This window comes from Tachysurus fulvidraco, chromosome 20 (genome assembly GCF_022655615.1).
Source record: "Tachysurus fulvidraco isolate hzauxx_2018 chromosome 20, HZAU_PFXX_2.0, whole genome shotgun sequence".
NCBI classification, from domain to species: domain Eukaryota; kingdom Metazoa; phylum Chordata; class Actinopteri; order Siluriformes; family Bagridae; genus Tachysurus; species Tachysurus fulvidraco.
In genome coordinates, this window is record NC_062537.1 from 2,438,037 (window position 1) to 2,457,064 (window position 19,028).

Genomic DNA, 19,028 nt, shown 5'->3' on the forward strand with positions numbered 1-19,028 from the left:
ACAGCACGTTGTCACAATCTCCTGTTGTTGACAATTTGAGAAGTCTGAAAGTGTGATTCACACCTCAGCTGCCCTAAAATGCTGAATTTGTATTTTGCTTTATTCTATTCTTCAGGTTCCTGTAGGATCATGAAGGGCTTGAGAAATCATTTGGACCCAGAGCATTGCTTTGTTCCTTAAATCAGGAAACATTTTAAATGACATTCTGCATTGTGAGCCAGAGGGTGGTGTGTGAGGAGGCATGGCATATTAAATGCATTCATCAAGCACACAAAAGAATTATGTTGACTCATACTGAATGCAAATTGTCTACAGAACACACCTGCTGATGATCTGCTCACGTAATGACCACATGACTGCGGTATATAAGGTTGGGTTTCACCACCAGGTAGTTGAGCATTTACAGTGTTTACATGCCAGGGAAGGGTGTAACATACAAACCTTGTAGCAAACATGACACTTCATAGTCATCTTCCATCTTGACAAGCAACTTGGGCATGTTGACGTTTGTGTAATCGGCGAAACAAATGACGTTCCTCCCTCCAGTTTTGGTATGACCTGAGCTGCATGCAAAGCAGAGAGGCTAAACAGGTACCACACCTCTCTACTCTCACTTGTCTCATATGTCTGATAAGAAGAACGTTGGACTTTGGCCTACTTTCGGCACAATTTCACGAGATACATGAAAGAACATTTTATTTATGCCTGCTCGGATATGAATCAGAAGGAAAAACTTGACTCTTCCTGTCTCTCCTTTGTTCTTAAATAATCCCCTGGATTGATTTTTGGGTAAGTAGATTGGGTTTAAAGATATTTTAAGGTCCAAGTAGTATAATAGCTATGATAGATATTGGGGTCCAAGTAGTATAATAGCTATGATAGATATTGGGGAAGTAATTAAAAAAGTTATTTTGAATCCAATATTAATGAATCTTACGTTAAACTAATGACTTATAATATGACGTTGTCTACTAAGAAAATATTATGGGTGATTTTCCACACCCACAAACCAGTTGATCATGTTAACCTCTCATGTTAATTTCCTGTCATATTCATTATTATATAGTAACTACTACAAATAATCCACTGATTAACATTGAATGCCTTGTAAGAGCAAATAGTGTAAACCAATATTTACAAAGGTGAAAGATTTTTTAAATGCAGATGTATCCAGCCAACATGTACTCAGAGAAATCAAGAGGTGACCATAAAGTGGCTTTTATTAATTACCTAAAACTGTATTAAAGTGACTCATTCAGTCTCTGTGACATTGTCATAAACATGACTAATGCTACATAGTTTGCTAGCGATCCAATATTTTAACCAATATTTATTATTAGCTAGAATTTGCCTTGCTGGTTAGCCATTTTATGTTAGCTAGAAGAATCTCTGCTAATGTATGCAAAGATTATTTATTATTATTATTATAGTATTAGCAAAGAAAACCGGCTTCCAGTTTTATCTGCCTTCACACTTGCCTTAACAAACCTTAAGTGACGGAATGAGATGGATTTCATGGCTTCTAGGGAGGTAAAGCAGACGCCTCTATGAGTCTGGGTATTTCATACATATACATTTAGAAAGATTTACCTCAACATGTTTATACATTAGATAAAGGAGCGCTCATACTTAACTCCCACACAGTTTACAGTATGTGTGATGAAATTATGTAAGAGTATTAATATTTCAAATCAATACTTAAATTTGCTAATGAAATACAATTATTTAAGTATTTTTTCAGTCTTGATTTTGCTCTTTTGAACTCTCAGGATTTGAATATTGGGTGAGAGCCACTGAAGAAACATGGACACATTCACGCTTGCGGCTATCCTGCTTTTCTTCACAGGGAGTGAGTACTCTTAATTGAATTTTTCTTCTTCTTCTTCTTCTTCTTCTTCTTCTTCTTCTTCTTCTTCTTCTTCTTCTTCTTCTTCTTCCTCATCTTCATCATGTCTCCTTATTTTATTCCCGAAGTGTGTATCCCTTCTAGCCTACAGTAACAACAACAAAATCTCAGTGTTAAATCTTAAATGTTTTTTCTTTTGATAAGATTTTTTTTTTTCGTTTTGTTTTGTTTTACTGCACAACCAGTTAAGGAATGATGTTCTGCAAATTTTATGCTAGCATGTCACAGATCACGAATTATGAATACACTCCTGAAATATTTGAGAGTCTTTTGCATTTCTTTCAAAGCCAAGACTGTAGATTAATGCAGCAAAGTACACATGTAAACACATTCAAGGATTTAAGTGCATAGAAATTTAATAGGCATATTTTAACTGATCAAGATCGAGCCATTCAGACTTGATTTTTTCACTTCATTAACATCCCAACCTTGTAGAAATTAAACTAACAACAACAACAACTATAATAATAATAATAATAATAATAATAATAATAATAATAATAATAATAATAATAATAATAATAATCTAGTCAGCAAATTAACCAACCTTAATGCTAACATTCTTCTTCTAAAAGTGATTAAACACATGGTGTTTGTTGAACAATTCAAAGGTCAAAATGATAAAATCTAGAGAAGTAATTGTCTTCATTAATATAAAAACTGACAGGAACAATAACTCAGGTATTTACCGTAGTGCCTTTAAAGGAGGAAGTGCTACAAATAGGTCTAAACACACATTGTCTAAATAAACTTAGTGCTGTTTACATATCTGTTTAAATGAAAGAGCTACAACTTTTCAGTTTGGTGTCCTGAAGGAACATGGTGAACCCGGTCAAGCACTACAGACTTAAAAAAATAAGAAATCAGGACTGCAGATGGTGATAGTTTTCTCCACATCATTCTTTTTATGCCAGTGATAAGACTGTGATCACTACACTTACTCTTCAGAAGCAGATTTAGGTGGAGGAGTGTGCTGAGATCTCTAAAAGCTCTCACGTACTTCTCACAGTTTGAAAATTCCTGACATTCCTGCAATGCATAGTAAACACGTCCCGTCCGCTTGATCACTCTCTGACGACATCGCTGATCCAGAGGGATGATACTTTTCTCAGCAACTGACCAGCATGATCAGCATCGCTCATGACTATTTCTGCTCAAAACTACCTCCTCAACCTTTCGTTTGTCCACCAAATGAATGAACAAACTTATTAACGTGGCGAAATTGGCCATGCTTTACATTCAGTAAATGGTGCTGTTTGGATCGTCCTGTTCGATATCTAGCAAAGTTTCCAGTGAAAATATTGCTGTAATGATTAATGACCATGTATTGCTGTAATGATTCTGAAACATTCTTGAAAATCGTGATAAACCAACCGAAGCTATCCTGAAACACTGAACTTGTTGACCTCTTGTTCTGTTATCGGAAAGCTAAAATAATTGTGCAGAAATCATTACTATATATGGATTACCAAGCATGGTAGTCGATAAAGAGGAGAAAGCACAATATCAAGGCTTTTGGTGCCTCAGAGAAGTCATATGAGTGGCAACTCCTTCCCCTGTACTAATATTTCTAGGTTTCACTCTAGCCATTAATCCTCGATACTCAGTGCATAGCAAGCATGCTTTTCTTGTTGTTTTTTTTTGGTCAAAAGATTTCCAGACGAGTGCATACAGACCGTGGCTACACCCAGCCTGTTTTTTGTTTACCTTAACTATAAGCGCATACTGGCATGTCGTCAAACTGCGAGCTTTATGATTATCTAACAAAGATCAGTCTCGTTAACATTGATTTACTGTAACAGGCCAGACAGAAAGAATGCAGTGTGAGAAAATTGCTTACACCTTGAGTCTTTCCAAACACCTACCTTCTTACCTTCTTAATATTTTCTCTCAGCTTGTCAGACTTTGTTTCATCTCAGTCTCGATGCTTCGCCATTAGAGTACCCGAATAAAGACTCAGACTAAACAAACGTAACTAAGAGAGACAAAAAATTCAAGTACACTCCAAGTTATTTACATGTTTCATCTCTTTATTTCCAATTGTTATGACAGATTTTGGATATTGAACTTAATTTGAGAAGGTTTCAAAATTTAAAACTGAAACGTATCCATAATCCTGACTAATTGCGAGTTTAGCTTCAGCCTGAGGCAACTTTTGTTTCTTTTGTTTTTATCTTCAAATGTTTTATCGAGAAAATTTCATTTTCTCCCCTCCTAATAAAATATAGAACTAGACCTGAAAAGCTGTAATCTGATTGGCTAATCGGAGTTCTGTGCCTGCAAGGGATCTAGGGATCTAAAATAAATACATAATGTTTTTTATGTACATTTATATATATCTAGATTCATTCATTTTCCATTCACACCATACCCACAACCCTAATACAGATACAGATTGTGATGTTTGAAGCACTAAACAGATACAGATAGTGTTGTTGTGTTACACACTTAGTACCTGCAAACATTCCTATGTGTCTTTCTTTCAGGAACCTAAAACATTTGGAGCTTTGTGTTTTATGAAACAGAGGTTCCTGTCTGAAATAGACTCATGATCAATGATCACTATGAGCAGGTTAATGTGCTTAATAAAAAAGAATGAGTAACTTTGAATGAAAAATATAAAACCAGACTCGCTTAAGAGTGTTTATTAGTTTCTAAACACGCTATCATGTGTAATTGCATTATTACCTTTGCATATCTTGTTGAATATTACTTATATTATAAGTAATTACTTTTATATTTACTTATCTGTTTTGTGTAAGTATTGTCATGGATTAACAAAGATCATGAACAAGAACTTATTAGTTCATTACTTCATTACTCTCAGTTTGGTGCTACATTAAATTAAAAAAGGTATAAAAGTTAGTAATGAATACATGAAAGTCCTTTTGACTTGAAAATCCTTTTTTTCCCCCCCAGGTGTAAGTGCTCAAGTGCTGGTACCTCTTAACACAACAGTGCTTCTTAACTCTAATGCCAGGTTTAACTGCAGCGTTTCAACATCCGGATGGGTTGCCATGACCTGGACAGTGAACGGACGCTTAGCCCTCATTGTTTCAGAACAATCAGGCCCGCTCGTTAGTGACGCCAATTACACTGCCACAAACTACACCACAGTAGGACAATACAAATGGGAGTTTTTGATGAAGAACGTCACAACAGCCAGTGCTGGAATAGTGGGATGTCAGATCCAGAACAACCTGCCTGTCAATGCTGTACTGACTGTCCAGCGTGAGTACAGTTTACACTAAAGTCTAAATCTGTGATTGTTTAAGGGATCCCTTTTGTGTTTGTTGTGTTGTTAAACTCCAGATTATAAGCTAAACCTACTGGAAAGCTAGCTAACCTAACATTTGGCTCAATTGCATGCTAACAGATTTATACACAGAAACATACATTATTCAAAAGCTGTCTATTGTGAGAAATTACTGATTTAGAACACATACAGTGTGTGTGTGTGTGTGTGTGTGTGTGTGTGTGTGTGTGTGTGTGTGTGTGTGTGTGTGTGTGTGTTTGTGTGTGTGTGTGCTGAAATGACAAAGCTCACCAGACACTTCTTAAACACTTTGCTGCAGCTGTATTACAGCATGTTAGCTACAAGAAAATAAAAAAGTATTGATCTTCAGTGAGCTGCTTGTTAATTTAGCTGCCAGTGAAGTCTATTTTCCAACTCATTACTTCCCTTTCTGTGGTACAGCGAGGAGTCGATTTCATTTAGCAGGTTATAGTTAAATAAGGACAAATCTAGGCTTTTCTGTGGAAACAGATTCAATAGTTACTGTACAGTATTTTAATCATCTGTGTGCTGTAATTACTTCTTAAAGTTTGTGGCCCTGAGTTTGTGTTCTACGAAAATTATTTCAGTACAAGGCTAACCTCAAGCTGGCAAAAATATTACGATGAACAAGCTAAATCCAGGCAAATAAATAATTAAGTTAACATTGTTATGAAATTTTTAAATGTTTGCATTTTGGCAGTTAAACAAGCTACCAAGCTAACAATTAAATGGGACGTATTTTGTTGCTAGTCTAAATCTGAGCATTGGATTACGTAAAAACTGATCCAAGATCTGGATTAATTTAGAAACAAATGATCACAAAATTGGATTAAGTACAAACTAATAACATATCTGTAAATAACCTGCTCTGGTTATAGTACAAGCTATCTATTAGCAATCTTACAACAAGCTAATAACTGGCTAGCAAGCAACCTATTAATTAACAACCTAAGTGCAAAATGACAAACTAACAAGTTAAAATCAGGCTAAAATTGCCTAGCTAACAATTAGCAAGGTTAAACCTCGTGACGGTATAACCCTGTGTGGTGTGTATGTGTGTGTAGCTTCAGCTCGGCTAAGTGGTGTGTGTCGCTGAGCAGAACAATTCCTCAGCACCGAAGTAGCTCTTAAGCAATGCTGTACACGTACAGGAAAGCTTTGATTGGATATTGATGTATAGTGTGTGTTGTGTTATTTTTTTCTCTTTCACGGCACTGAAGTCATTCTCATTAAAAACATGTTACTCCTAAATGACTCAGCACTTTCTGGGAATCTCATGGGAAATCAGCTACTGTGGGAAAAGAGCTGTTTGTGGTCACACGTCGTAGTTGTTCATATGCCGTGCCGTGATTTATCTCCCAGTCACCTCAGCTGAGCATGTGAGTGTCGGAGCCGAATAAGTGTGTGTGGTCATTGTGTTGAGATGTGTACACAAGTACATATTGTGCAAACATGTATGACTGTTCTTACTGTAATTAAAATTTGATCGATCTAGTCGGTCATAGTTTAACTGACGAACATTTGAAAGTCAAAGGGTTTTAATTATAGTCTATCCCACGGTGCTCCTTCTCGATTCTGAAGTGGCCAGAAGGTGTCTCTTATAGCTTTGAGAGTCGTACCAGCTGTAAGATTTATAATAATGCTTATTGCGTTATGTTAATTCGTTTGCAGGGACCTAAACTACGTGATCACAAATGTTCTCTGATTCCCTCCCAAATTGTGTCTGAATGTAAATGAGATATACAGCAGTTTCTTCAAAGAACTCCTTTAAATGGTCATGACTGATCCACTGTCACCAAGGACACTACAATATGCTGCAATAATGCTAATTTAACGTGTGTCTGTCTCCAGAGAGTGGCACAGTGGTGATTACAGGGTCAAACCGCACAGCTACACAAGGAGATCAGGTCACGTTCCAGTGTATGGCAAGCAACTGGTCACCTGCGGCACAGATCTCCTGGGCGGTCAATGGCACACTGGTTGATAAAGGGCAGTATAACACAAGCTCAGTGGCAAACGGGGCTCTCATGAACTCCAGCAGCAACCTCACAATCACCGCCACAACAAATGTTTCTGTGGACTGTCTGGCCTCCATTTCTACTCTCCCATCTCCTGCAATCAGCACTGTTTTCCTCACCGTCCGTAAGACATATCACATTATCTTTCGCTTCATCAATCAAGTTGTGTGTAAATGTTTTCATAAAAATCATAACAGATTTAAAAATAGTTCATGAAGGCTGATTTAATTCATAGTAATGTGTGTATTTTGTTAATGAAACAGCTTATTTAGATATAACCATGTCCACAAAACTCCATAAAAGACAAGAGAGCATTTAATAGAGCTGAAAACAATGGACAACTTTGCAGTGCTTCAGCTGCAATATCTTCCTCATATAGAGGATGTCATTACTTTTGGCTCAGTTAAATGTCTAGTCTTATTTGTTTAAAATGATCATTTTGAATATTAAATAAACATGATGTGTTGCAGAGAAGGCCGTGCCACCGACGCCCAGGGACCAGACCGTGTTGATAGCAATCACCGTGGCCTTCAGCCTGGCTGCACTTTTAGCACTCCTCATCATTCTCATCGTCTTCTGCTGTAAGAGACAGAGGAAAAAGAGTGAGTCCTCTGCCTGTCGTTCGTAATGTAATGTACAGCGGATAATAAAAGTTTAATGAAGATGTTGCCTTCAGAATAAGAGAGCTATAGTTAGATCAGCACTCTAAATCTGTCTTTATACCGTATCATTCAGCCTTTCATGGATATTATGACATCAATATTATTTCATATATGGCGTCCATGTCAGATTACCTTCTTATACCAAATGTCTTGGATTTCTGCAGAGTGCACAGTTGTGTCAAGTGACTACTTTGTGACTTTTTAGCCTGTTGGTTGTACGTCTTTCCTCAGATAATAGTTTTGTTCTGGATAGCGTCTGGATGATATGACGATTATAATAATATTGCGATAAATGATTTCACTAAATAATTTTCTTATAAGATAATACAAGATTCCTCCTGTTTTTTTTTTGTTATTTGCTTCAGTTAATTTTTCTTTCCACTTCAGTAAAAATTCGAACGTAGTGTATTTTGTTGTTTTGCTTCAGTGGATGCATGATCTGTAGCAGAATGCTGGAATGTTATCAAGTCAGCCATCTTGGACAAGTGAAAAATCACATTGTTCTTAACGTAGTTTGGTATCGCCTCGCAGTCTCGGCTCCGCCTCCTGCAGTCTGCATTATGGATATGGATAAAGCTTAAGGATATCATTTGACTTTGTACATTACATGAATCCTACAGGCTACTAAAATGCTAACACTTTCATTTGTGCTTTTCAGGATCAAGGTATCAGGAAGAAGTGAGGTATGTAGCCCGATCATCTAAAGAGAAAATTTAAGTGTAGTATCACAGTATTGCTTGGGTGTGGTATTATTTTCTCACTTGTGTGTCAGTGACTTGATAAAAGCTTTTTTTTCCGGTAGAGCACGCTCTCTGTCTCAAAGACAGCAAGCCACTTACGCCAGGAGAGGACGGGGACAAGAGAACTTAGGATATGTTGAAGAAGCTCCCAGTGGTGAGACACGAACACACACACACACACACACACACACACACACACACACACACACACACACACACACACACACACACACACACACAGTAATAGGCGTGTTTCTTATTACATTAGATTCGAATCACTAGGATAAAAATCCAGTTTTATACAATTAGCGGTCAAGTAAGTTCTAGTAATTTAGTAAAAAATGTTTGAAAGCAGATTTACACAAATAAACCAGTGAGCTTTATGTCACCAGAGCAAGGGCTAAAAAGTTAAAATCAGGATCACTAAGACTTAATGGCAATTCTTATTTATTTATTCATTTATTTATTTATTCATTCATTCATTCATTCATCCATTTATTTATTTATTTATTTATTTATTTATTTATTTATTTATTTATTTATTTATTTATTCATCCATCCAACTGATTCCCATAATCCACTGGAATTAGATCTAGAGGTCAGATGTGCGGTTCAGGCTCTGAGTCCACTGGTTTCCTGATAAATCGATTTTACAACAATCCTAGCCGATCAGACGCCTACATCCATTAGTATAATTTATTACATGGCACATGTATTTTATTATGTTTCCGCGTTCTGTTTCTTTTTTCACAGTTGATAACCGTGATGGAGTGTACACCATCGGTGGCTTTCAGCGAGACAATATTCAGGTATACGCTTCAAAATAACATACACTTATATCACGTGTTTTAAACTGGTCCTGTGCTAATGTGAATTCTTTATTTTCTAGGTTCATGCAGTGAACTCGACCCGATACGGTGACGATCTTTCTTACGGCGACGGTTATTCCTTCAACGGGCTCCAAAAACACAGACACTTGACTATCGTCTAAACAGACACAAGAGTGTAGATGCACAGAAATCTTAACTTATTGTGAAAGAGATATTTGTGTGTTCATTGGTGTACTGAATGCAAAAAAAAACTGACTGTATTTGAAACTTTTAATACGAAGTGTTTATTTTTGTCAGAAAATGTTTCGTAACACTGCATTGTGTATAAAAATGCGCTGTGAGACGCAAACAAGCTCGAACAACCTGTTTACATGTACAGATCTCATCCACTGCACTTTGAGGTGGCAACTCTTTTGAATAATTCGTGCTTTCTTGAATGGAAACACGGACACGTGGTACATTTGAGGAGCAGAAGCCAAAGCTGGGGTCAGTGTTCTTATCAGGCATTGGAAGAATGCTCTGAAAGTGGAACGTGGCGTCTCTGGAAATCATGTTGGAGAATGGATACAGTGGCACAGGAGCGAGCGAGGAAGCAGGGAGTCGGTTTACAAAATGAACAATTATGTGATCGGGTAATGAAGGAAAGTGGCAAATTAAATGTATAGGAATGCACTTAGTTAGACATAGACCAGCTGGGAAAGATGTAAAATGGTGGTCTTGGTCTAGGCGGAGGACATCGCCAAGGAATCTTATCTCATTCTCTCGGGGTCAGCGGCGTTAATCTGTTTTAGTATTTTTTTTTAACTCCTGGACAATGCCATCCTTCACCAGCAATTGTGTTTCACTCTGTAATATGGTTTTAATCCGTAAACAAGTCGCTGTCTCTGAAAACAGCCCAGATTCTTTGTTATACAGTAAAAATGTTGCATGGTGTCCTAACTCCATCTGACGAGTACATTTATTTTAATCTGTATGCTAGCTGCTAGTCACTTACTTGAATAATCTACAAGAAGGATGTTCTCTCAGTTCTCTAAACACCTCCTAACTTTTAGGACTAAACTTACTACCAAACTCTAGTGTTTAAAATCTATCATTCGTCATTCGTTATTTCTTTCCCAATAAAACCATCAGGGATACAGTTTTTTTAAAAGCTTTCTTCATAAATTGTTGTGGATATTTTTTGCTACTTCCAATAAAATGAATCTGAAAAACCTCACTCGACGCTGTGCTGTTGTATTTATCACCCTTTGATGACACGATCATCGGAATTGAACCTTTCAGCTTAACGCCCTGGTGCGAACTAGTCGACGGCGTAATTTTACTGATGAGCATTTGATGTGGTGCGTTAAGTTTTAACTTGATTAGTTGAGATCAGGTGAGGGTGAAAGCCATTGCATATGATTTATATCATTTTTTTTATCATATCAAATTTTTATCAACCTGGTTTTAGGGAAGGAGTCATAACGGAAGAACCCACGCCCTCCAATGGGATTTCTCAAAAACCTCAAACTACCGAGACATCCCAAGTCACCAGTTTCATTGTGAAGTACTGCCACACAGAATTTCCTTCCTTTTCCATATTTCTATTAAATATTTCTTTTTTTTTAGATAAGATAATGAATAGAATTGGAGAATCATTTCACTTTGCTTGCTAACTCTTTCCAAACACGTATCAGACGTGACGCTCTGCGGTGAATAGAAATAGACTCAAACAGTCACGGTTCTGTAAACAGGCTGAATTTCTTCATCGCTACACAATTTGGTGTCATGACACACCCAAGAGGGTGGTGTTTACATGATATTCTGAGAAAATAGCCTCCATTTTTATTTGTTTATTTAATTTCTGCACCAGTTTAAATGCTTAGCTTGAGGCTACAAGCTTGTCAGGCACATTAGCCTCGTCTAGTATTTGTATTCATTCAGTGGGAGATTTTCATTTTTACTGTTAACCCTTTGTAAGAAACTAATAACTAATGAGAACTAAGTTTTAAACCGTCATCTATGATTTATGTTTCATCATTTATCAGGTGATTTTTATCCTAACAGAGGTGAAATCCAATTAGCTGCAGTTTGGAGAGACTCTTTATATCTCTGAATTTTAATGGATATTACTCTCACTGTGCATGTTGATCAGGCTACAAATCATGGCGGTCTAATGCTGTTTCTGCCGACTGATCTGACACGAGAGGCTTAATGAGCTTATGCTAACACTAACAGCTACAGCTGCCCTGCTGTTAGTTTTCTGTCTCTCTTGTGAGACTTTCTGCATTAATTACCTCGAGCCTGATTCTGTTCCTAATGAGCTGTAGGTCATTTGACAGATGTTTTTTTTTTTTTTTATAAAAAAATAAATAAAAACACAGCCATAACACAGTGACACAGAAGCTAATCCTAGCTTACATATCACATAGAAAAATAGCAGTGTTAGGGCTAAGTTTACCTTGAGCACCTAATTGGCATTCTGTGGTTTGTTGTTTTTAGATATACATATTGAAAATCAGTCTTCACCTACCATATGAGAGCTAAAGGTGGCCATCTTGTTTAACCTTTCCTTGCTGGGAGTTAGTTTGCGCTTTGTTAGCTGTCTACATAGCTAGTTAAAGTGACTCGATTCTACAAAAAAAGTACAAATTTAGCTGATAAGGGGATCGATTGTTCTATATTTAAGTTATAAAATTTGTGTTTGTTGATTTTTTTCAGGAACTAATACAGTTTTTAAGTATTTATTCCTACTCTCCTCAGGAACACCAAGAGTAACTGTACAACTGTGGGAACATTAGCTAGCTCTGTTAGCTTTCCTAGCTGTTGTAGCTAATCTCTTTACTGGAATTGAGTCTAGCATATGAGGTTGTAGTTTATAAGGTATAAACGTTAGTCGAGTATAACTCTGTGTAGATCATTTAAAATTTGCGTCAGTGGTTTAAGCGGCGCAAACGGCTAAGATAAAACAGATTATTCGCTCAGCAGGAATAGTATGAGATTTATGGTCATGGTGATACCACCATGAAGTGGTATCATTCATTAGTATTCCTCAAGCTCCTTCAGCATAGCAGAGAAAGAAAGAAATGAAGAAAGAGCAGAGTTTGGGAGTTAATGGCCGTTTGAGTCTCCCCACGATTCCCCCGTGGCTTGTTATGAGCCGCGGTTTCCTCTCGTTCACGTCTCGCACAGCCGAGCAGCTGATGCTCTCCCACATTTTACGTCTCTTACACACTGAAGAAAAGAGCAGCTCATGTAACATACCACAAATTTCTTCAGCAGCGTCCAGCATGTAGAGTACGTACTGAAAAACTAAGAAAAAAAAGAAAAATAAAGTGGGTGCAGGTGGAGACGTGTTAACCGAGTAGTTAATCTGAGTAAAATAAATATGTATTTGACAGAAAAAAAGGAAATAATCTGTATGTTAGGGTAATTTATTAGCACACAAACAGCTTCACCATTTTCTGATCTCGCTTTTTCTCATCACAGTATTTCCCTGAAGTCCAAAGACTAATCAACTAAATGAAAGCTTCTTTTGTTGATTAGCTCTTTTTTGTAATTCAATTTGGAAGGGCAGACAGATGATGGTGTTTATTTTCCCAAATAATCCTCAGCGATAATGAAGCACGTCCTTACCTCAAAAGCCACGGCAAAGTCAAAAGATCGACAGACCCGGACGACAGACACAAAACAGGGAAAGCTCATGTTAATCGTGTTTTATCCACGTGTCGAGTCACTCCCACGTAGGCTATACAAAGCAGATGGACATAAAAAAAATCCTCCATGTTGGAATTGACTTGAATCATGTTACAATAAATATTCCAGGAAGCGTGTAACACTTACGAGGTGGCTGAGTGGCAGGAGCTAACAAGCTGATTTAAACCTCTTTGGTTTGCTCACAAATTTATTGACTAATGTATCATATGTGAGTAACAGAGCTCTAATGATTCAGGGGGTTCAGAGGATCCATCCTGCACTGAACATACGAGGGTCCATGAAGTGGATGAACGAGTGTGAAAAAGACGCTTGAGGTCCACATGACTCATGTGTACACACGGTGTATTTGCCGTATTTCTGTCCAATGAACGATTGAGTTTTATGAACAGATGATTAAATGCACATTATTTCAAATATCAGGAAACAGCAGCTACGCTAATTCCTCTTCACCTGCTTCTCCTTTTCTACTTGTCCCGAGGCATTCGGAGATTGTACCAGCTCCAGTTGGATTCCGATTCATGAAGATTTTGAACATTCGAAGAGTAGATCCCAAATAGGACAACATCCTCCTAACCAATACAATTGACAGACTGTATATGACTGTAGAAAGGATATTATTCATAGTAACACACTCCGGTGTTTATAACAGTTTATAATCACACCCTCCAGTGTCATCCGATTGAGGATGAGGTTCACTTTTGAGTCTGGTTCCTTTTAAGGTTTCTTCCTATTCCATCTAATGGAGTTTTTCCTCACCTCAGTCACCTCACACTTGCTCATTCGGGATAAATACAAACACATTTAAATATAAGTCTAATATTAATCTTGAACTTTTTGTGCTATATTTTTATGTTCTGTAAAGCTGTTTTGAGACAATGCCCATTGTTAAAAGCACTATACAAAGAATGAATTGAACAGGTTTTCGGCCTTACACGTCCCTCAGACATTATTGTTATACTTTTTTTGGTTGTTGGTTGTTGTTTAATTTTGCGTATTGTGAACCAAAAAGAATCCAATAAGTTCCAAACGAATCAATTTGACACTGATTCAATTTGACTCTGACTACAAACTGACTAAAAGATACAACAGTGTAGTGTCAGACCTGTGCATGACAAACTGTGTAAAAATATGTACAAACCATTCAAGTGAAGACTCCTGAACTAATCTGAACTCTGAGGCACCACAGGGCTCCGTTCTGAGCCGGGTTCTCGTTAAAGCCGCTCATAAATGTTTGATCAGCATTTCAGATTTATTTACCGAGCTACTAAACGGAAAATGGCTCGCGGTATCGACGCTCCACAATCTGTATTCTAAACGTGGAACGTAAACCTGGACTAATTTAGCATCTGTATGAATGAAATATACGACACCTCTAGGTGCAGAGGAAGTCCGGATCTCACCCCTCTTTTAAAAGCATGTTGGTGCGGGAGATTTACGACACACACTCCAGCAGAAATGACAGAACGTGGATGAAAATAGTGTGAGGATGTTCTTCAAGAAGCTGTCAGGTTGCATCAAGACTCCGAGGCATCTCAAGAGTGTGAAATATAAGAGCTGTTGAGTTTAACAGAGCGGAAAATACATCACTTTATACTGTCTATTACGTAAAACTCTCCAGTGCATTTTTTTTGTTTTGTTGTCACATGATAGGACATTCAGATAGACAGATGATTTATCACCTGATTTATTTTTTTTTTTTTTTAAAATCCTCCCTGGTGCACTGTAGAAAGTTATTAATAAACACACAGAAGGCTGTCCATGAGCACAGAGATAGAGAGCAAATTCATAAAAACGCAGTTCGCTCGCTTCACAGAGCCAAAACTCCTCTGCATACGCTATCGCCCGCCGAGCTTTGTCACCGGGCAGAATTAGCGCAGGCTATGCTAAATATAACACAAAGCTCATTGATTCCAGGATAAACACCGCCTGTTTTCCCTTCTTCTTCTTCTTCTTCTTCTTCTTCTTCCTGCTTCAGTGTTTGCACTACCTTCACCAGTCTTGAATGAGAAATAATTGCTAATTGCCCCCACACACACACACACCCAGTGAAAGCCTGAGTACCTGTCGACATGATGGACGTCTTTAAAGTAATCTGGACAAGTAAGCTTTAATCACGTCATTGGGGGTGTTTAAGAGGAGCTGGAATAATTCTGCTGGCTGGAATTCAATCAGAGCTCCATGACCACCGTCAGAGCCGCTCAACATGACCGTCGAATCAAACGAACGGATATAAGGCGTGACACACATCCTGGTAATCGCTTAAAATCCTTAAATATGTAACTTAAAACACATCTAGAGCTTATCTGGTGCCTCACAAACTTGCGGATGTGAATTAGGATGCGGTCTGACTTGCTGTCATTTATTAACACGAACAAAATTTGTAAAAGTTTGTAGCTAAACACTATAAAGTTAAGAAGGCGGCCATTTTGAAAAAAAAAATAAAAAAATAATATTTTTTCAAATTCAGCTTCCCGGAACGGAAGCTAGATATTATACAGTTTAGCTCCAGTTTATAACGAAATGTGTAACTATGGATTCTTTTTTGTTAGAAAAAATTGAAAAAAAGGAAATAGTTTAATGAATATTAAAGTGTATTAAAAACGTGTTTATTAAAGAAGCAAACAAGCACACACCTGGCTCACTGAGTCTATACAAATTGTCTACTTTTTTCTTTTAAATCAAACCGCTGTTCTCATCCAATAAAGCAAAAAATAATTTATAAAAAAAAAAATTCTGGCACCATTAGAAGTACGATTGTTATTCAATGCTAAAGGATTCGGAGGATGAAAGGGCAGTGAAGATGGAAAGGCGAGCGAGTCGAGCTGAAAGGTCCCTGAGTAAGCATTCATTATGCAGCTGTGTGTGTGTGTGTGTGTGTGTGTGTGTGTGTGTGTGTGTGTGTGTGTGTGTGTGTGTGCACACTATGGTGCAGGAGAAACGTCCAGAATTAAATTAAGTCTCCAGCCTGCCACATTAACCAGGTCTTCATGTCAGGGTTGCTTACGTCGACAGAACGAGGACTAAGAGCTTTAGCGTTAGAATCTTTAAATGTTTCTCACCTCCATTACTAAATAACTGTATTCCAGAACCACTGTATTACTGTATTACAATCAATTCCAAAAGTATTGGCTCCGCTTATAGTATAGTCACCAACATACATACAGAAAATTACAAGGGAACTGTGTTAGAGTTGTGGCTTCTTTGTTTTTTCAACCTTAAAAGTTTTCTTACACAATTTTTTCTGTCAACGTTTTGGCACAGCCACAATCTGTCTTATATTGTGATGAAGGATCTTTATTCTGTCTCAGATCTTTGTTTCAGAGGAGTTAACACTCTTTAATTGGTGGATCTCTGGACAGGAAACATTTGTTCACACACTGATGGAGCTTTTAATAAATTCACTACTGAATGCATTAGTGGAAACAAGCCAACACACAGACACACACACACACACACACACACACACACACACACACACACACACACACACACACACACACACACACAAACTCCTGAACATCTGTATGTGATGCTGAACGTAAAATGAATTCTGGACTTTATTCAGTACACTGGATCGGAGACTTAATTGGTCCATTTTTTTTTCTGAAAGGTAATTTAGGGAAGCTGTTTATGAGCCTTTATGATTTAATAACCCTAATATATAATATAAATACGACAAGAGCAGCGCTCAAAGGCAGCGCTCGCCGTTAATACATAATAACAGCACAATCTCCATTAAAGGGATTTCACTGACCACAAAGCAGCGTTACTCGACGAGGCATATCATATAATCATTTGTTGATAAATAGAAAAGGACGTAACAAAAGTGATGCATGACCACAGACATTAGCTCAGAGATCCTCAATTAGAGTCGTATAAAACTGCTCTGGAGTCATGTTTGTCTGTCTTTGTTTACACTCGACACACTACAAAGTGCACGTCGTTTTTATTCCGCATGAATCAGTCGTATTCTACCAGCAAGCTAAAGGAGCCGATTAGATTCTCTGTAGATGAAACTTCAATTAACACTTTAAATGAAGCAAGAGTTCAAGTCCCAGAATGTGTGCACTGATTGTCTTTTAATTGCGTACTTGAATGAGATGCTGCTTCTCTAGAGCTGATCAAAATGGCTGCTGATTGTTGTATTAAACTGCATGGGTGTGTGTGTGTGTGTGTGTGTGTGTGTGTGTGTGTGTGTGTGTGTGTGTGTGTGTGTGTGTGTTCAAGAACATGATGAGGAAAGTGTTTTTCCTTTTTTTTACCCTGGTCCTGAAATCTAGGATCTTCATGTTGAACTTATATTTCACGATCCAGATGATTTTATGATCCAGAATTCAACTTCCAACTTTTTTAAATCTGTGATCCAGGACCTTGCTGTTGAGTTGTTGTTTTTTTTTCCTCCATAAATCCGGCTTCTTTTTGTTGTGTTTTTGTTTGTTTGTTGTTTGCTTTTACGTGTGATCCATGATTTTGTTTCTTTTTTAGTGATCTAGAATCAAGCATCTAGCTTCTGTTTTTTTGTTGTTGTTATTGTTTTTTAAATCTGTGATTTAAGATCTACAGTAGGACTTTTCTGTTGGATTTTTATCTAAGATTCAGAATCCAACTTCGTTTTTTTTTTCATCCAGGATCTTGCTGGTGGTCTAGCTTTGATCCAAGACCTAGAATTTAGATTCTGTTTTTTTTTATCTGTGATCCAGGATCCAACTGCTGATCTTTATCCAAGATTCTTAGATCTAGTTAGATCTAAAAACAAGGATCATTCTTCTGGTTTATAAATATATATATATTTTTTTTACAAACAGAGATCAATCTGCTGGTTATAAATCTGAGATACTTTCTTGTTTCCAAGATCCAGGATCAAGCTTATGTTTCTATCTTCACGTATTCAGCTTCCTGTTGTGGAAATGTTTTACCTTTTACATTTTTTTTTAAAGGATTATAGAATAGTCTTCATTCTTCATTCTATTCTAGACTTTTCATAATAGAATCTCAATATCAAGGATCCAGATCTCATTTTTAGCCAATCCAATTTTTTCTTTTCTTTTTTTTTTTTTTTAGACGAGACTGATTCCAAACTCCATTTGCAACAGAACCGGCTTCCACAAAGCAGAGGTTTGGTTTGGTTTTTAATTAAAAATCCAGGATCCAGCCGCTTACCTTGGTCCAATAAACATGATTCATTTGCTGCCGGTATTTATCTGAGCTTCAGGATTCTGCCTTTGGTTTTTAATTAAGATCCACAATTTGATCTTTTATCTGAAAATACAAATCCAGCTTATGGTTCTTATCTGATTTCTAGGATCTAATAGAAAATTTAATCTAATAAAATCTAATAGTCCAAATTCCCACAAATTTTGTGTAGGATCAGACCTGTTTTTAGAGTCTCTAAAAGAAGCTAACTCCATCCAGAATTTTTATTTTTTTAAAGTTAGCCCACGCATTTTTTTTTTTAAGAGACGTTGTTTGGACTGAAAACTAACCGAATAACAGGAGCGAACTGAATCTCTGTGCTGTTAGTAGGATCTTCTGGGCAACGTGTCAGCAAATGTCAAGAGCAGACCTCCTGCTAGTAGAAACAGGCACGATATAAATACAGCGATGTTTTCAGCCCAGAATCTAGCAGAGGCGTGGGCGCACTGGATAAACGTGACCTCCAGAGGCATTGTGGATTGCGCTAGTCCTTAAAAAAAGCATGAAATCGAGCATGTGCACAAGTCAAGGGTGGAATAGTTTTGGGTTCTTCATATACTTCTTTCCATATCCCTGATTTTGTAGTTTGATTCCAGTGGAGGACCTTTAAGTTTGTTAAAAAAATATTTTTTTTAACTTCTTCTTCATGCCTTAGTAAACAACATATTCTCAAAATGCAAGGAATAAATGAACATCCAAGACTGCT

The 19,028-nt window shown here is 37.3% G+C and overlaps 1 protein-coding gene across 1 annotated transcript; it reads left to right on the plus strand.

Annotated features, from left to right (window-relative positions):
- The first annotated feature begins 396 nt into the window (after positions 1–396).
- igsf5a (immunoglobulin superfamily, member 5a) lies at positions 397–10,649 on the plus strand. The gene is made up of 9 exons (XM_027158388.2): positions 397–789; positions 1,770–1,849; positions 4,826–5,137; positions 7,035–7,325; positions 7,672–7,803; positions 8,522–8,546; positions 8,666–8,757; positions 9,357–9,412; positions 9,493–10,649. Exons 2-9 carry the CDS (start codon positions 1,804–1,806, stop codon positions 9,592–9,594), a joined length of 1,056 nt encoding a protein of 351 aa, XP_027014189.1. The 5' UTR covers positions 397–789; positions 1,770–1,803; the 3' UTR covers positions 9,595–10,649.
- Positions 10,650–19,028: the final 8,379 nt, after the last annotated feature.